This window comes from Gossypium hirsutum, chromosome A04, assembly GCF_007990345.1.
Source record: "Gossypium hirsutum isolate 1008001.06 chromosome A04, Gossypium_hirsutum_v2.1, whole genome shotgun sequence".
Lineage (NCBI taxonomy): Eukaryota > Viridiplantae > Streptophyta > Magnoliopsida > Malvales > Malvaceae > Gossypium > Gossypium hirsutum.
Window position 1 is genome coordinate 2,146,503 of NC_053427.1, and position 14,215 is coordinate 2,160,717.

The window sequence follows — 14,215 nt, forward strand, 5'->3', positions numbered from 1 at the left end:
ATAAACAATAATAAAAGGAACAAAAATAATAGTAATAATAAAGATATTTAATAATAGTAATAATAACGATGATATAAATAATAATATATACATAAAAATAATATTTAGAAATAAAAATAATGGAAGTAGTAATAACAATAGTAATAGTAATAAAGATAACAGCAATAATAATAATAATAATAATAATAATATATTTAATTCATTAATTTAATTAAAATATCAAAAAATAAGAAAGAGGACTAAATTAAACCTACAGTAAAAGTTCGGGGCCGAATCAAAAAAATAAAAATAAGGGGAAGGACCCATTTGGAGCGCGCGAATAATATGGGTGACTAAAAAAGAAAATTTTCTTTTCCCCAAAACGCTGCACTTTAATCGGGACCAAAATGTAAACGAAATAAAATTAAAGGGGCGAATTTAAAAGCATAACAAATTTAATTGAAAAATGATGAAAAAGCAGAGGGGCCAAAAGCGCAAATAACCCCTCCGCTTAAAAAACACGCGGATCTAAAGTTGGACAGGTCAGGTCGGGTCGGTCCAAGAGCAAAACGACGTCGTTTTGGGCATTTGAGGCCAGCCCCAAAACGACGTCGTTTTAGGGGCCTATATAAGTCAAATTTTTGGAAAAAAAATCATTTCATCCCTTGTTTTTAAAAAAAACTTCAAGAAGCTCTCTCTCCCCCTCTTCTTCAGCCTTCATTCCGGCCATGGGTCCAGCTCCGTCCACCGCCGTCGCCCATCGCCGGCCACCGTCGTCGGCCACCGCACACGGTGGCCGGAACTCCGAAAGGTAAATTTTTTTTTTAAATATGTATATATATGTATTTAGTAAAAGAGAAATAGGTTCTAAAAAAAATAAAATGAAATAACAAAAACGAAGATAATAAACCTTTTATTGAAGCCTTTGAACTCTTCTTTGTTTTTTTTTTTTTTGCTACGATTTTATGCCTGTATCTTTATCTCTTTCTTGTGTTTAAATCTATTCTTTTTATTGATGAAAAAAAAGTCCCTTCTACATTGTGTTTTGATGGCTTTTATAGCCTTGTTACATGCTTTATTTTATATTATCTATCTTTTCTCTTCCTTTTGCAGGTGTAAGTGGAGTGGTGGCACAGTGGTAATGCTTGCAGACGTCGGTGGTAGATGGGATGGGGAGCAGGTGCTGAACGGCTAGGGTTTCCTTAGCTTTTTTCTTTTGTTGTGTGTGTGGGCATGGGTAGGTTTGGGTCTTTGGGGTGATTTGGGTAGGTTATTTGTTTTGGGTGTAGTGGGTTTTAGTGAGCTTGGGTTTGGGTCTGGGTTTAATAGGTTTTGGGGTTATTGGCTTAGTGGGTTTAGGGGTTTTGGGCCCAAAATTGGGCTTGTACATCTATGTTTAGATATTGATACAATTAATACTCTTTATAATTTATTTGATTAGAAGAATAAAGAATAGAGAAAGTTTAATACTCACAATAATCAAGGAGGTGCTAGTGTATTTGATGATTACCAAAAGGTAAATTTTCCATTTTACAACAATTAATTCCCTTAATATTGGTGTGTGGTTTTGGTGTACTAAACAAAAAATAAAAATATAGTTCATTAATACAAGTTCATAAACATATGAACTATAGCTCTAACTTTTTGTCAAAATTGTCAACAATATTTAGCTATATTGCTTTGGCTCTTTACCTTTCTTGAAGTACCCAATATTCAATATATGCATCTTTCACATTTTCACACATATTATGATGATATGATCCTTCAAAGGCTCTACAAGAAATGGAAGTCTTAAAAGAATAGTACATTTTCATGACAAATACAAGTTCATATCATACATTGATTACTAAATTCGAGTAACCAATGAAATATAATCATGCATAGGAACTTTGATCATGCCCTATTGTTTCTTAATAGATTTAGTGTTTTCTTTTGGGATTTTGAAGCTTATGCAAAGAAGATACAAACAGTAGTATGATGTGGAATAATGAAATACTTTTTGTTGACAGTTGTGTAATTTGTCAATGGATTGTTGAATTTTTTTGTTCAAAATGACAGTTAGATTTTAGTGCTCAAAATGGTTAAATTCTTAATGGTTTTGCCAATTGGCGACATTAATGCAATTAAGAAGATAAATTGAGTAAGCCAACCTAAGATTTCCATGCATAAAAATGCGGGTTAAACAAGTTTTGGATTTGTAGAGAAAATTTTGGTTGCTAACTTGGTAATGACAATGCTTGCCATTCAATGCACCTTAATTTAAGAACCATACAGTTACATGGATGGTTTATTTAAGGGTAAACTCACGGCTTATCAAAATCAAGGCCTTAGCCGACTAAAGTCGGCAATTTAGAGTACTAGATATTTAGGTTTTAGCACTTTTTTATATATTATTAAGTTTTAAAACCTAGGGCTTACCATATTACCTAAATAATTAAATCAAGAAAATATCCTAAAAAGGAGAAACATATAAAAGGAGAACAATAATGAAGCTAAGGGTTGTTTTCCTTTTTTCTTTATTCACCCTAATTCCAAAGTTATGGGCAAATATTGTTGAATTTGATGATTTTTGGAAGCAACGTGAAGAAGAAGCTTGGAAGATTGCTCTAGCAGCTTATGAACCGAGCCCAGAAAATGTCACCAGTCACCTGAACTATCATGTTAACAAGTAAATTATAACTTTCTATTTTATCTCTCTTTTCTTATTTTTTTATACAAAAAGGGTCATACATTAAACATAAGAAAATAAATTACATGAACTGAAATTTGAAATATAGACCCGTTGAATGTAACAAATTAAAAATATCTACAAGGACTAACTAAGCTAAACTCTTAGTTACTCTTGTTTCCATTACTGTCTATGTGAAACAGCTAGCAATCTGTCATATTTGTATTTTGGACCATTAACTCTTATTGAGTTGTAATAATCATAGGCCTTTAGCTTAATGATAAGAATATCATTATTTAGATGGATGAAAGCCAATGGTTCCAATGTTAGTTCCCTAAACAAGTTACCATCTCCTGAAATTTTCTTAATTTGTATGTTAAATGCAGACATTATATATTTTATTAGATAATTTGTTGATAATTTGTTGCAGGGTTCTTGAAAAACCTATGTCCAACCAACCCTTAGAATTTAAGAATGTTATTACTAACAGCACGAGAAGAGACTTGAGGGGTAAACATAAGAAGTACACTGGACCATGCATGGCGATCAATCCAATTGATAGGTGTTGGAGATGCAGGAAGAACTGGGCCAAGAATCGCAAAAGACTAGCAAAGTGTGTCCTTGGTTTTGGCTACAAAACTCGTGGAGGGAAAAAGGGAGAATACTATTTGGTCACTGATAATTCTGATGATGATGTCGTAAACCCTAAACCAGGAACTTTACGTCACGCGGTGATTCAAAAGAGGCCATTATGGATAATTTTTGCCCATGATATGAACATTAAATTATCACAAGAGCTAATGGTTCAAAGCCATAAGACAATTGATGGTCGTGGAGCAAATGTTCATATAGCATATGGATGTGGCATTACACTTCAATTTGTGCACAATGTCATAATTCATAACATTCACATTCATCGCGTTGTTAGAAGTAGTGGTGGCCTAATTAGGGACTCTGAAGATCATTATGGTTTTCGCACAGTTGGCGATGGAGATGGGATTTCCATATTTGGATCATCAAAGATTTGGCTTGATCATATTTCCATGTCTGAGTGTCAAGATGGGCTCATCGATGCAATACAAGGTTCCACTGCCATCACCATCTCAAATTGCCATTTCACCCATCATGATCATGTAAGTTTTACCTTAAAATACTCAACATGGTACACATTTTGTAACCTAGTTTTCAACTAAACATTCTTGGATTTTTCTTTCAGGTGATCTTATTAGGTGCAAGTGATACCTATTCTAGAGATCAATTTATGCAAGTCACACTTGCATTCAACCATTTTGGTAAGGAATTGATACAAAGAATGCCTAGATGCAGATGGGGATACTTTCATGTCGTCAACAATGACTACACTCATTGGAAATTGTATGCCATTGGTGGTAGCACACATCCCACCATTATTAGCCAAGGCAATAGGTTCATTGCTCCAGATGACCCCCTAACTAAAGAGGTAAATGAAATATAACAAATTAATCAATAACATTTACTAATTTTGTAATCGTAGTATCCACAATGTGACTGAAAATGTCTGAAAATGTACCTATGGTTATACCACTAAATTGTCTTTGTTTAATGGATTTCTATAGATAACCAATAGGAACTATGCATCAGAGTCAGAATGGAGGCATTGGGTATGGAGATCAGAAGGAGACCGGTTCATGAATGGAGCATTTTTTGTAACATCTGGGCCACCCTCACCTCCTCGTTTGAAATTCAAAAAGAAAGATATAATTAAACCTAAGCCTGCAATATTTGTTGGAAGACTCACTAAATTTTCTGGGACTCTTAAATGTAAGGAAGGAGTTAAGTGCTAGAAATAACTCTCGATTCTACTGAAGTTCACAACAATTTGTTTTCCTTTGACGCATAAAAAAATTTAAATATCCTTTGGAAATGTGATTATGGTATTGGCTAACTTGATATATAGATGTAACCAATGTATTAAATTTTCTTAAATTTAATAAAATTAATACATTAGATGTAAAAGTTTCTACAATGGTGAATTTCAAATTTAACACATAATAAGAATGATTGTATTATTGCGTTTTTTTAATAAAAATTAAAAATCAAACATCATCCAATGCAAAATATTTTAAAATGCTATGTCATCTAAATTAAAGCAAAATACTATATACATATTTACCATAATAACCTTTGTATTATGCCTCGAATTGCACTTTGGTCCACGTACAGAAAAAATTGACATTTCAATCATTTGTATCTTAGGTGGATTAAAATAGTGCATTCATTAAAATTTTGCCTTAAAAGATTTTTTTTGGTGTTTAATATATAAGAAATAATAATAAATTTAATCCCCGGTCATATATATTTATTTAATTTGAACCATACTCTTTTATTTAGAGGAAATTGACATCAATCTACATTAATCTTGAATAAAAGAAGGGCTTTCAAATAGTTTGTTGTTGGGGATAGGCATGTATAAACAACGAGAGAGAAGGAATAGAGAAAATTGGGTACACATAATTTATGTGGAAAAACTCCTTCAATCAAGAGGATAAAAAACTATAAGTAAAAGAGACTTCACTAATGATAAAACAAACGAAGAGTACAAGATGGACAAATTCAAAACAAATCCTAACCCTAAATACAAACTCTATGACTAAAACACAAATTTCCCTTTAAACTCTCTAAAACTCTTTCTTGGTTTTCTCTCTAATGTTGTGTTATGATCACCCCTGTTAGAATTATAATGACTCAATTTATAGGCTACAAATAGAGCAGTAATTTGACTAAAACTTCTCAAGAGTAATCAGAATTTGAGTGGAAAAAAAAGTCATGTTTAGCTATAAAAACGTGGTTGCATTGCTTGAGGAATATGTCATGTCGTTGCAATGTCACATGCTTCCTCATCAAGACATCGTTGCTGCATCATTGTGACATCCCATGCTTCCTCATCAGACCTACAAACGATAGGGTGAACCCTGCAATTTACCTTTTAAAGTTTATGTTATAGAATTTTTTTTATTAAGATAATACAATGTAAAGTAATTTATTAATTATATTATTTGTATTACATAAAAAAACCAATATTTCAATGATAGAATATAATTAACGAAAATTTAATGTCTTTAGAGACGATTAAAATCATCCTTAAAAAATTAGAATAGGATAAGGGGATTAATATTCACAGAACTAGGCAAAGACAATAGTAAATAATTAGTGCCGCCGGACTAATTGGCGACATCGCTTTCCTCTTTCAAAAATAATTTTTTGGGTGTTGTTTGCCCAATCGTGGCATCCTTATTTAAAACAAAAAATACGAGTTTTTTTTTAACAATATATGCATAAAAACGAATTTTTTTATTGGTGCTGTTGATGTCTTAGGCGTCACCTTATTATTTTTAATAATTTTTTTAACTAAAAAGAAAAAAAAAATATTGGTATTTTAACTTGCGGGCCAGTGACGGACGGGTCACATCTATGGCAGGCCGTCAAGATAGATGTGACCCGTCGATCATAGGCCCAAAAATTAAAATATCAGTGTTTTTTTTTTCCTCTCGGCTTTAAAAAAAAGTCTTTTATTATTATATTATTTTTATTAAAAAAGGGGTTGGTTTGGTTCCCAACCCCTACACATCAGTTTTGTATTTGAAGTGAGAAAAAAAAAGTTTTGAAATTCCCCCCTTCCCCTATCTGAAAATTGCAGTTGAGTTTCTTTACTGATATTTTAGAAGATTACTAATTGTTTTGACATTTTAATTTTTTTATATTACAATTTATTTTGTTTTTCCATTTTCGGTCCTGCAGCCTCAATCAGTCTAGATAACAGAGCACAAGCCACTCTTTTTTCGTCTCTCAATGACCCTCAAACAAATTAATTGCTTTATGAAAAAAAGGCAGAGTTGGATTTTTCTTCTTTTAATTAGGACCTGTGTGTATTTTAACGCCACACCGGTTCACAGCACCATATTCAACCGAACAAGCTCTTCCATTTCTGAGCCATTCAGATCTTTATGATTTCTGCTATCATCCAACTTCGCTTCTTTTTTTTCTCTATCAATTCAAAAGGTTTTTTTAATCCACATTACCACCAGATTTTCATTCCAATCTTTAAGAGCCAACTTCAAACTCCTCAATATCTTACCCAAAAATAGTAGGATTTACAATCCCATCTCTCCCCTTACTTTATTTATAAGACTCGAACACTCCTTTTGGGAAAGCCACGCGTTAAAGAATTAGAACTGACGCAATCCCCAATCTACTGATTCATTTACTAACAATACCGAAATTTGATTAGAAACTAATTTATTAATTCCTTATTGATTAAAAACCTTGACATGAAGCAGCCATTGTACTACCAATAAAAATCGGTCCCGTATTATAGTTACACCTCCAGACCCCCTTTAGCTATCGAAAATCAAAATCAAAATAATCATCACTCCATACATTCCTAAAAACCTCGATGATAACCAATTCTAACTTTGATTAATTCATGAATAAAACACATATGCACTATAGCTATACAAATAACTCTACTAACACAGTAGTAAATCCCCTTATGTTCCAAGACAAAATTCTCATACTTTCCACCATGTTAGAATTATGTGACTCAAATTCTTGTGAAAATAAAATATAAGTGGCAAGATAGGGTGATTTACAAGTGGCATCCGTATAGAAGCTTACGTTCTCTATTTGATATTGATTAGAATAAAATGTTTTAACCTTACTGTATTACTTTCATTGGACTTTGATTAGAATATGGTTTTACAAACCAATAAATAGACATAGTCGTCTATCCTCTTGTATGATTTGAGTTCGACATAGTAAATTATCTTTTCCTCTACTAGTGGTTTTTTTCCCGAAAGGGTTTGCACGTAAAATTGTCTTCTTATTTTCTTTTCTATTCTTAGCCATTGTCGACGGTCTATTTTCTTACACACCACATAAAAAATAACATAGAAACATTGAAAGAAAACCATAAACCACTCAAAAACTAACTTGCTTGGGACAGACCGGTACCTACCCGTCCCTCTGGCACATGGTACTACAAACCTTCTAAACTCATTATTTCATTTACCTCTAACGCTAAAACCCAACTTTTTTCCAACTTCCCACGCATTCCTTGCATCCCTGAGAATCAATCTTTTCCTATTATTGATATCTAAATCCGAAAGAGAAGCATTAACGTCAGCATGCTCTGTATCCAAAATTCCTTTTCCTTTTTGTCTCCTTAGCGCCCAATCTCTCTTCTTCTTCTCCATAATGGTGGGAATCCTATATTGAATATCAAATATCAAACAAATCTTACGGCATGTTTCTTCCTATATTAAGGTTTGATGTCGATTCAACCCCTGAAGCCCTTTCTTCTATCTTTTTCCATACTTCCCAATTAGTCGTTAAACTTCCGATAACCTATTCCATAAAATCACAAAACTATTTAACCTATTTATAACCTTTCTCCCGTCCATCATTTTATCATATCTCACAAAACAAAATCTTCTTCCACTCTTACTTTTTTTCACAAGAATGAATGCATTAATGACCTCTCCATGGTACCTAAACAACACCCATAGACCATTCCAATGCATGGTCACCAGAATGTTATGTACAAAAACTTTTATCAAATTCTTCTCCTTTTCTTTAATTCCGAGCAGCTTTATTAAGACCTAAGAGCGCACACCATGTCAACCCAATGCCAGAGAAAATATTAATCAGTCATACCACTGTTTCAGTTATCTTTCCCATAAAAAAAATAATAATAATTGTTAAATTAAATTTTATTTTATATACATATATAATTATATAGGTTATTATATTAAAAATATTGTATATTGTATATAATATTATACCATAAATGGTACATATATAATTAAGGTTTATTTATATAAATATAATATTCTAAAAACTAAAATGGTCAATTCTAAACTAATTTTCAAAATCAATAATTTTAAAATTGAGAACCAAATTAATTAAATTACTTTAAAAACAAAATTTCAATTTGGATTTAAATAAATATTTTTAAAAAATAGATAAATAGATTTAAAAATTTTAATGTTTAAATTTAAAAAACTAAAGGATAATGTAAAAATAATTATCTTTCCAATGATAATAAAAGTAAACCTATATTTTTCTCCTATATATATCACATCATTGCTATGTTTTATTATTCAGAATTAAATATTCACAATGATTAATATGGGTTTAGAAATTATGTTTTTTTGTTTCTCTTTCAATGGGTTTTATTGGTTCAATCTTTGGAACCCTTTGTTTATGATGTCGACTTTGCAGGAGCTATTGGAGATGGACAAACTGATGATATAGAGATTTATTTTCTTCTTAAGTGCTATAGTTGAGAAGTTTATGATATTTGATTGTTTATTTATGTAACTATTTTAGGCCTTCAAGAATGCATGGAATGTTGTCTATGTCAATCAAAAAATATTACTTTTCAGTTAGTAATAATAATAATTATTTTCATCTTTTTTTTTTTAATGATATTATTGACAAAATTTTTGGGCCGTTCATATTGATGGCATACTCATTGCCCCAAGTGATCCATCTTCATGGAAATGCAATGATACAAATTGTAACAATTGGATAACCTTTCAACATTTTGATGGACTCATCATTCAAAGGACCGGAAGCCTCCATGGCCAAGACAAAAATGGTGGCAAATGAGTTGCATACAAAATAAAGTGGCAAGTCTATCACACAAATACTATAATTTTAGATATTTTGCAGCTTTTTAATGTATTCATAATATTTGCAACACAAAGACGTAGTTTTTTTAAACTTTTTCTTTTTCTGATTATATTTGTCAATTTTTCTATGTTGACAGCTTTGTTCATCTCAAAAAGCAGCGGTATACAAATTATGAGATTTTTTTCTTAACAAGCATTTAGTCTCAATTTTATTTATCTTTATTGTTTGTTTTGTTTAGAGTTTTGCCATTTTAGACTCCGTAGATAGTCGAAAATGGCATATTTCAATTGAAAGATCTTCATCCGTTCATGCCTCTAAACTCAATATCAAAGCTCCAAAAGATAGCCCTAACGCTGATGGCATTCGTATTCAACATTCCACCAATGTTACCATAGCCTCCTCAATCATTAGACTAGTATATAAAAAAAATAAGTATTTATTTTCATAACATAATATATTGAGTTTCATATAACAAGTATCGGGTTTGACCTTTTCTTCTTCCTTTTTCAGGTGATGATTGTATAGTGATTGGAGATGGGTCAAAATATATTAACATTAAAGGGATTTTTTGTGGTCCAGGTCATGGAATTAAGTAATTTTTTTATAAAAAAATCATTTATTTGTTTGTTTTTGTTTTTCACCCTTATAGAATTAGGTATTTTGATTTTATTTTATTTTTTGACATCTTTTTATTTATTACTCAAACTTTTTACTTATTTAGTTTTTATTTTTCACTTTTATATGAAGTATTGGAAGTCTTGGTAAAAATAGAAGAAGGGAGACAGTTGAATATGTTACTGTAAGGAGAGCTACCTTTTATACTACAGAGAATGGAGTTAGAATAAAGACATGGCAGGTAATTAATATGGGAGGACATGGATATGCAAGACATATAAGATTTGAATGTATATCGTTTAACAAAGTAATTAGACCTATTATTATTGATCAAAACAATTGTCCTCCTCATCAACATTGCAAGATTTATGTAAGTTTTATTTTAATTAATGTAATCATTGTTTTCACGAAATTTAACATATATATTGTAATGATATTTTTCTATTTTGTTTTTTAATTTTACAGAGTACAGATGTGGAGGTTAGCAATATCTTGTATAATGATCTAAGAGGGACAACAAATAGTAAAATTGCGGTAGAATTTTCTTGTAGTAAGTCAGTTCCATGCAAAAATATTCGCATGAAAGACATAAAATTAGATTACGGAATAAATGGTAAAATATACTATGGGCACACCAAATCTTATTGTTTGAATGTTGTTCAAAGTTGGGAGGAAGGAAATGTTTATCCAAATGTTCCTTGTTTAACAAAAAAAATTAAGTTATTAACTTTTTTGGTTTTGGATGTAATAATTAGGTTATATTTTGGTTGGGAAGGAAATGATTAATGTCCCTTCATGTACATATATAAAAAACATAAATAGCAAAATTTTCTACAATATCTTCTTCTATCTTTTCTCTTACTTGTTATTATTTTATTAAAATAATTAGAGATATATCTTACAAGAAATTTACATTTTAAACAAAAAATATTACACCAATTTATGTGCTAATAGCATTTCACAACTAAATAGGTTTTAATATTAAATTATAGTAATTAATTTTGTTTTAGTTTTCACTGTAAACATATTTTCTTTAACAAATATTTTGGTGCACTTTAAAATTTCCGGCGTAATTTGGTTTTTAGTTTTCTCTTCAAACAAAATTAACTACTGCTTTTTGTAAGAAACCCAATCAACTATAGTTACAAGCATACAAGAGTTTCCGACCTTGGTATTATATAAGCAATTTCATGGATTGCATTAAGGCATTCGAGCTTACTTTGCTTTCGAATTACCAGAGTTGATAATTTCAAAGAGATTTTAGTCATTCTGGTTCACCTAAAGCGAATTTGTTAGGTTAAGATCTAAGTTTGTGATAGTTTTGTTTGCAAAACTTACGAATTATGGCAGATAGAAGCTTTCACATCGCAATGTACCCATGGTTTGCCCTTGGTCATATCACTCCATATGTTCATATGGCCAACAAACTAGCAGAGAGAGGCCATAAAATTTCCTTTTTTTTACCACCCAAAACACAACATAAGGTTGAGGCTTTCAATCTCCATCCACATCTCATAACCTTTATTCCAATCACTGTTCCTCATGTTAAAGGTTTACCTCTTGGTGCCGAAACAACAAATGATGTCCCTTTCCCTTTGCATCCTCTTATTATGACCGCTATGGACCTCACGAAACCTGATATTGAAGCTTACCTTCGTGAACTCAAACCCAATTTTGTTTTCTATGATTTCACTTGTTGGTTGCCAGCCTTAACTCGTAAGCTAGGTATCAAGTCCGTGGTTTATTGTATCATTAGCTCTGGCACTATTGGCTATCTTCTTAGTCCAGCAAGAAAGACTCTTGAGAAAGGTATGATAGGGTCTGATTTTTTAGAGCCTCCAGAAGGTTTCCCTTCTTCAAGTATTAAGTTACGCACACATGAAGCTCAAGCATTAGCCGCTGTAACAACTATGGATTATGGAAGCGGTCTTTCATTTGTAGAACGTCAATTGATGTCTTTAAGTGATTGTTATATTATTGGTTTCAAGACATGTAGGGAAATTGAAGGGCCTTATGGTGAATATATTGGGAGCCAATTTGGAAAGCCAGTAATTTTCGCAGGTCCAGTAGTACCAAATCCACCTAAAATAGCACTAGAAAAACAATGGGAAAAGTTATTAAGCAAGTTTCAACCTAAGACTATGATTTTTTGTGCATTCGGAAGTGAGTGTGTTTTGAAAAAGGATCAATTTCAAGAATTGGTTTTAGGCCTTGAGTTAACAGGTTTGCCATTTCTAGTTGCCCTAAAACCACCAATGGGAGCTAAAACAATCGAGTCAGCCTTACCAGAAGGATTCCAAGAAAGATTAAAAGGAAGAGGGATACTTCATGGAGGTTGGGTACCACAACAACTAATCTTAAGGCATCGCTCTGTAGGGTATTTTGTCACTCATTGCGGCTCAGGCTCTTTAGCAGAGGCCATGGTGAGTGATTGTCAATTGGTGCTGCTACCCCATGTTGGAGATCAAATAATTAATGCAAGATTGATGGCCAGAGACCTAAAAATCGGAGTAGAGGTTGAGAAAGGTGATGAAGATGGAGTATTTACAAAATATGATGTTTGCAAAGCAGTAAAAACTGTAATGGATCATGATAATGAGTTGGGGAACGAGGTAAGGACCAACCATGCTAAATGGAAGGAGTTCCTTTTAAAACCAGGACTTGAAAACTCTTACATGGATGATTTTGTTAAGCAACTACACGCATTGGTGTGATGATTTCTAATGTAAATTTGTTTCTAAATTGTAATATTATCTTTTTTTTTAAAAAATTACTATTAATATAATTTGATTTCTAAAATCTTTTAATTAATATCACTAACTAACACCAAAATATAATAATTGATTATAAAATAATATTTATTATCACAGAAGTGAAAATTTGTGAAATTATTTCAGTCATCCACTCAACTTAATTTTCCATATCTTGGCCCGATTAGTCGTGGTGGTTAATTTGGTAAATGATGAATTGGTATTTTGTTGGCATTAGATTATATTTGTAACCTCTTTAACCCGGTTTAGATATTAGACTTGAATTTGAAAGATTAGCCATCAAAACGACTCAGTAAACTAATGCGTTTTATAAAACAGTCATTTTAGTATATTTGTTTATTTTAAAAGAAAACTTAGTCTATTTTCATAAAAACTCATGAGTTACAAAAATCGATTAAATAAAACATTTTCCTTGTACCGATCACTACTTTTAAAAACTTTGTTAATTTCCTGTTTATTTATTCCTCAAATTTTAATTGAATAACTAACAGCGAAAAAGTGATATTCAACTTTGTTTTAATTAAGTAAAATCAGAATTATTTTATACATAATTAATTCTAATTTCATGTTTCAATATCCTAAATTCAAATTAAATGTCATGCATGTTATATGAACCCTAAACTTAAGTCCCATGCCACAATTCAAGTAAAGCATTACGGTTCCAAAATAGCAAAAATTTCAAATAATAAATCTAAAATACTTTTTAATAAAAAGATCAAACTGCATCAAGCCCTCTATATGTCAAGTCCGCATCCTAACCTGGTGGGTTGTTTGTAAAGATGGAAATAATGGGGGAGCTAGTTAGCTTAAGAAGCTCAGTATGCGTCCAATCACAAGAAAATCAGTGTGTAATAGTAAGCATAACATACAAGATAACAATTCTCAGCGTAAACACATTTGTATAGTAATCTATCATAATTCATTGTAGCATATTAATCAATTCCCCGTACATAATGAGCTTGTAGGAAAGCAATTTAGTTATGTCCTTATTTAGCTTTCATTTTTAACTCACAGATAATAAAATGAACAATTTTGACTATTTATATGATTGTGTGGGCCAAGAGAGGCCTAAAGGTAAACTAACATGTTCAGTGAGTGTGTAAGACACTATCTAAAGGCATGGAGGCAATAGACTGCCTGAAATGTTGCAACACTATCTAGAGGATGTCGCAACATAACAAAAGAATTATCAAATGAGCATACTGCCTTTGGTGTCACAACATAGCCCTGAAGACATGCCCAAGCTAGTAAATTGCCAGTCGTGTCGCGACACTGACGTGGAAAGATCAATCAACATTGACATAGTATACAAAGTTTCAATTAGAAAATTAAATGGAAATAAATGTGTTTATAAGTCGGGTTCGGATAAGGTTGGGCTTATGCATAATATTAACACTTTTTATTCTTGCTTAAGCCCGACCTAAAATATAGGTTTAAAATTTTGCTCAATTCTACCTATATCTGTAAATAAATAATACATGTCTATTTTAGGTCTGCCCATATTTAATTT

The 14,215-nt window shown here is 31.6% G+C and overlaps 2 protein-coding genes across 2 annotated transcripts; both read left to right on the plus strand.

Annotated features, from left to right (window-relative positions):
* The first annotated feature begins 2,294 nt into the window (after positions 1–2,294).
* LOC107941775 (pectate lyase) lies at positions 2,295–4,642 on the plus strand. The gene is made up of 4 exons (XM_016875387.2): positions 2,295–2,647; positions 3,078–3,780; positions 3,864–4,106; positions 4,243–4,642. Exons 1-4 carry the CDS (start codon positions 2,466–2,468, stop codon positions 4,468–4,470), a joined length of 1,356 nt encoding a protein of 451 aa, XP_016730876.1. The 5' UTR covers positions 2,295–2,465; the 3' UTR covers positions 4,471–4,642.
* A 6,635-nt stretch (positions 4,643–11,277) lies between these two features.
* LOC107941774 (cyanidin 3-O-galactoside 2''-O-xylosyltransferase FGGT1) lies at positions 11,278–12,648 on the plus strand. The gene has a single exon (XM_041111016.1). The coding sequence runs from the start codon at positions 11,278–11,280 to the stop codon at positions 12,646–12,648; it is 1,371 nt and encodes a 456-aa protein (XP_040966950.1).
* The last annotated feature ends 1,567 nt before the right edge of the window (positions 12,649–14,215 follow it).

Excerpts from the sequence above, each read along its gene's own strand:
- LOC107941775 (XM_016875387.2), top strand. The coding sequence starts at position 2,466 with ATGAAGCTAAGGGTTGTTTTCCTTTTTTCTTTATTCACCCTAATTCCA. Across the intron at positions 2,648-3,077 it reads CTGAACTATCATGTTAACAA|GGTTCTTGAAAAACCTATGT; the intron begins GTAAATTATAAC and ends AATTTGTTGCAG. Across the intron at positions 4,107-4,242 it reads ATGACCCCCTAACTAAAGAG|ATAACCAATAGGAACTATGC; the intron begins GTAAATGAAATA and ends GGATTTCTATAG.
- LOC107941774 (XM_041111016.1), top strand. The coding sequence starts at position 11,278 with ATGGCAGATAGAAGCTTTCACATCGCAATGTACCCATGGTTTGCCCTT.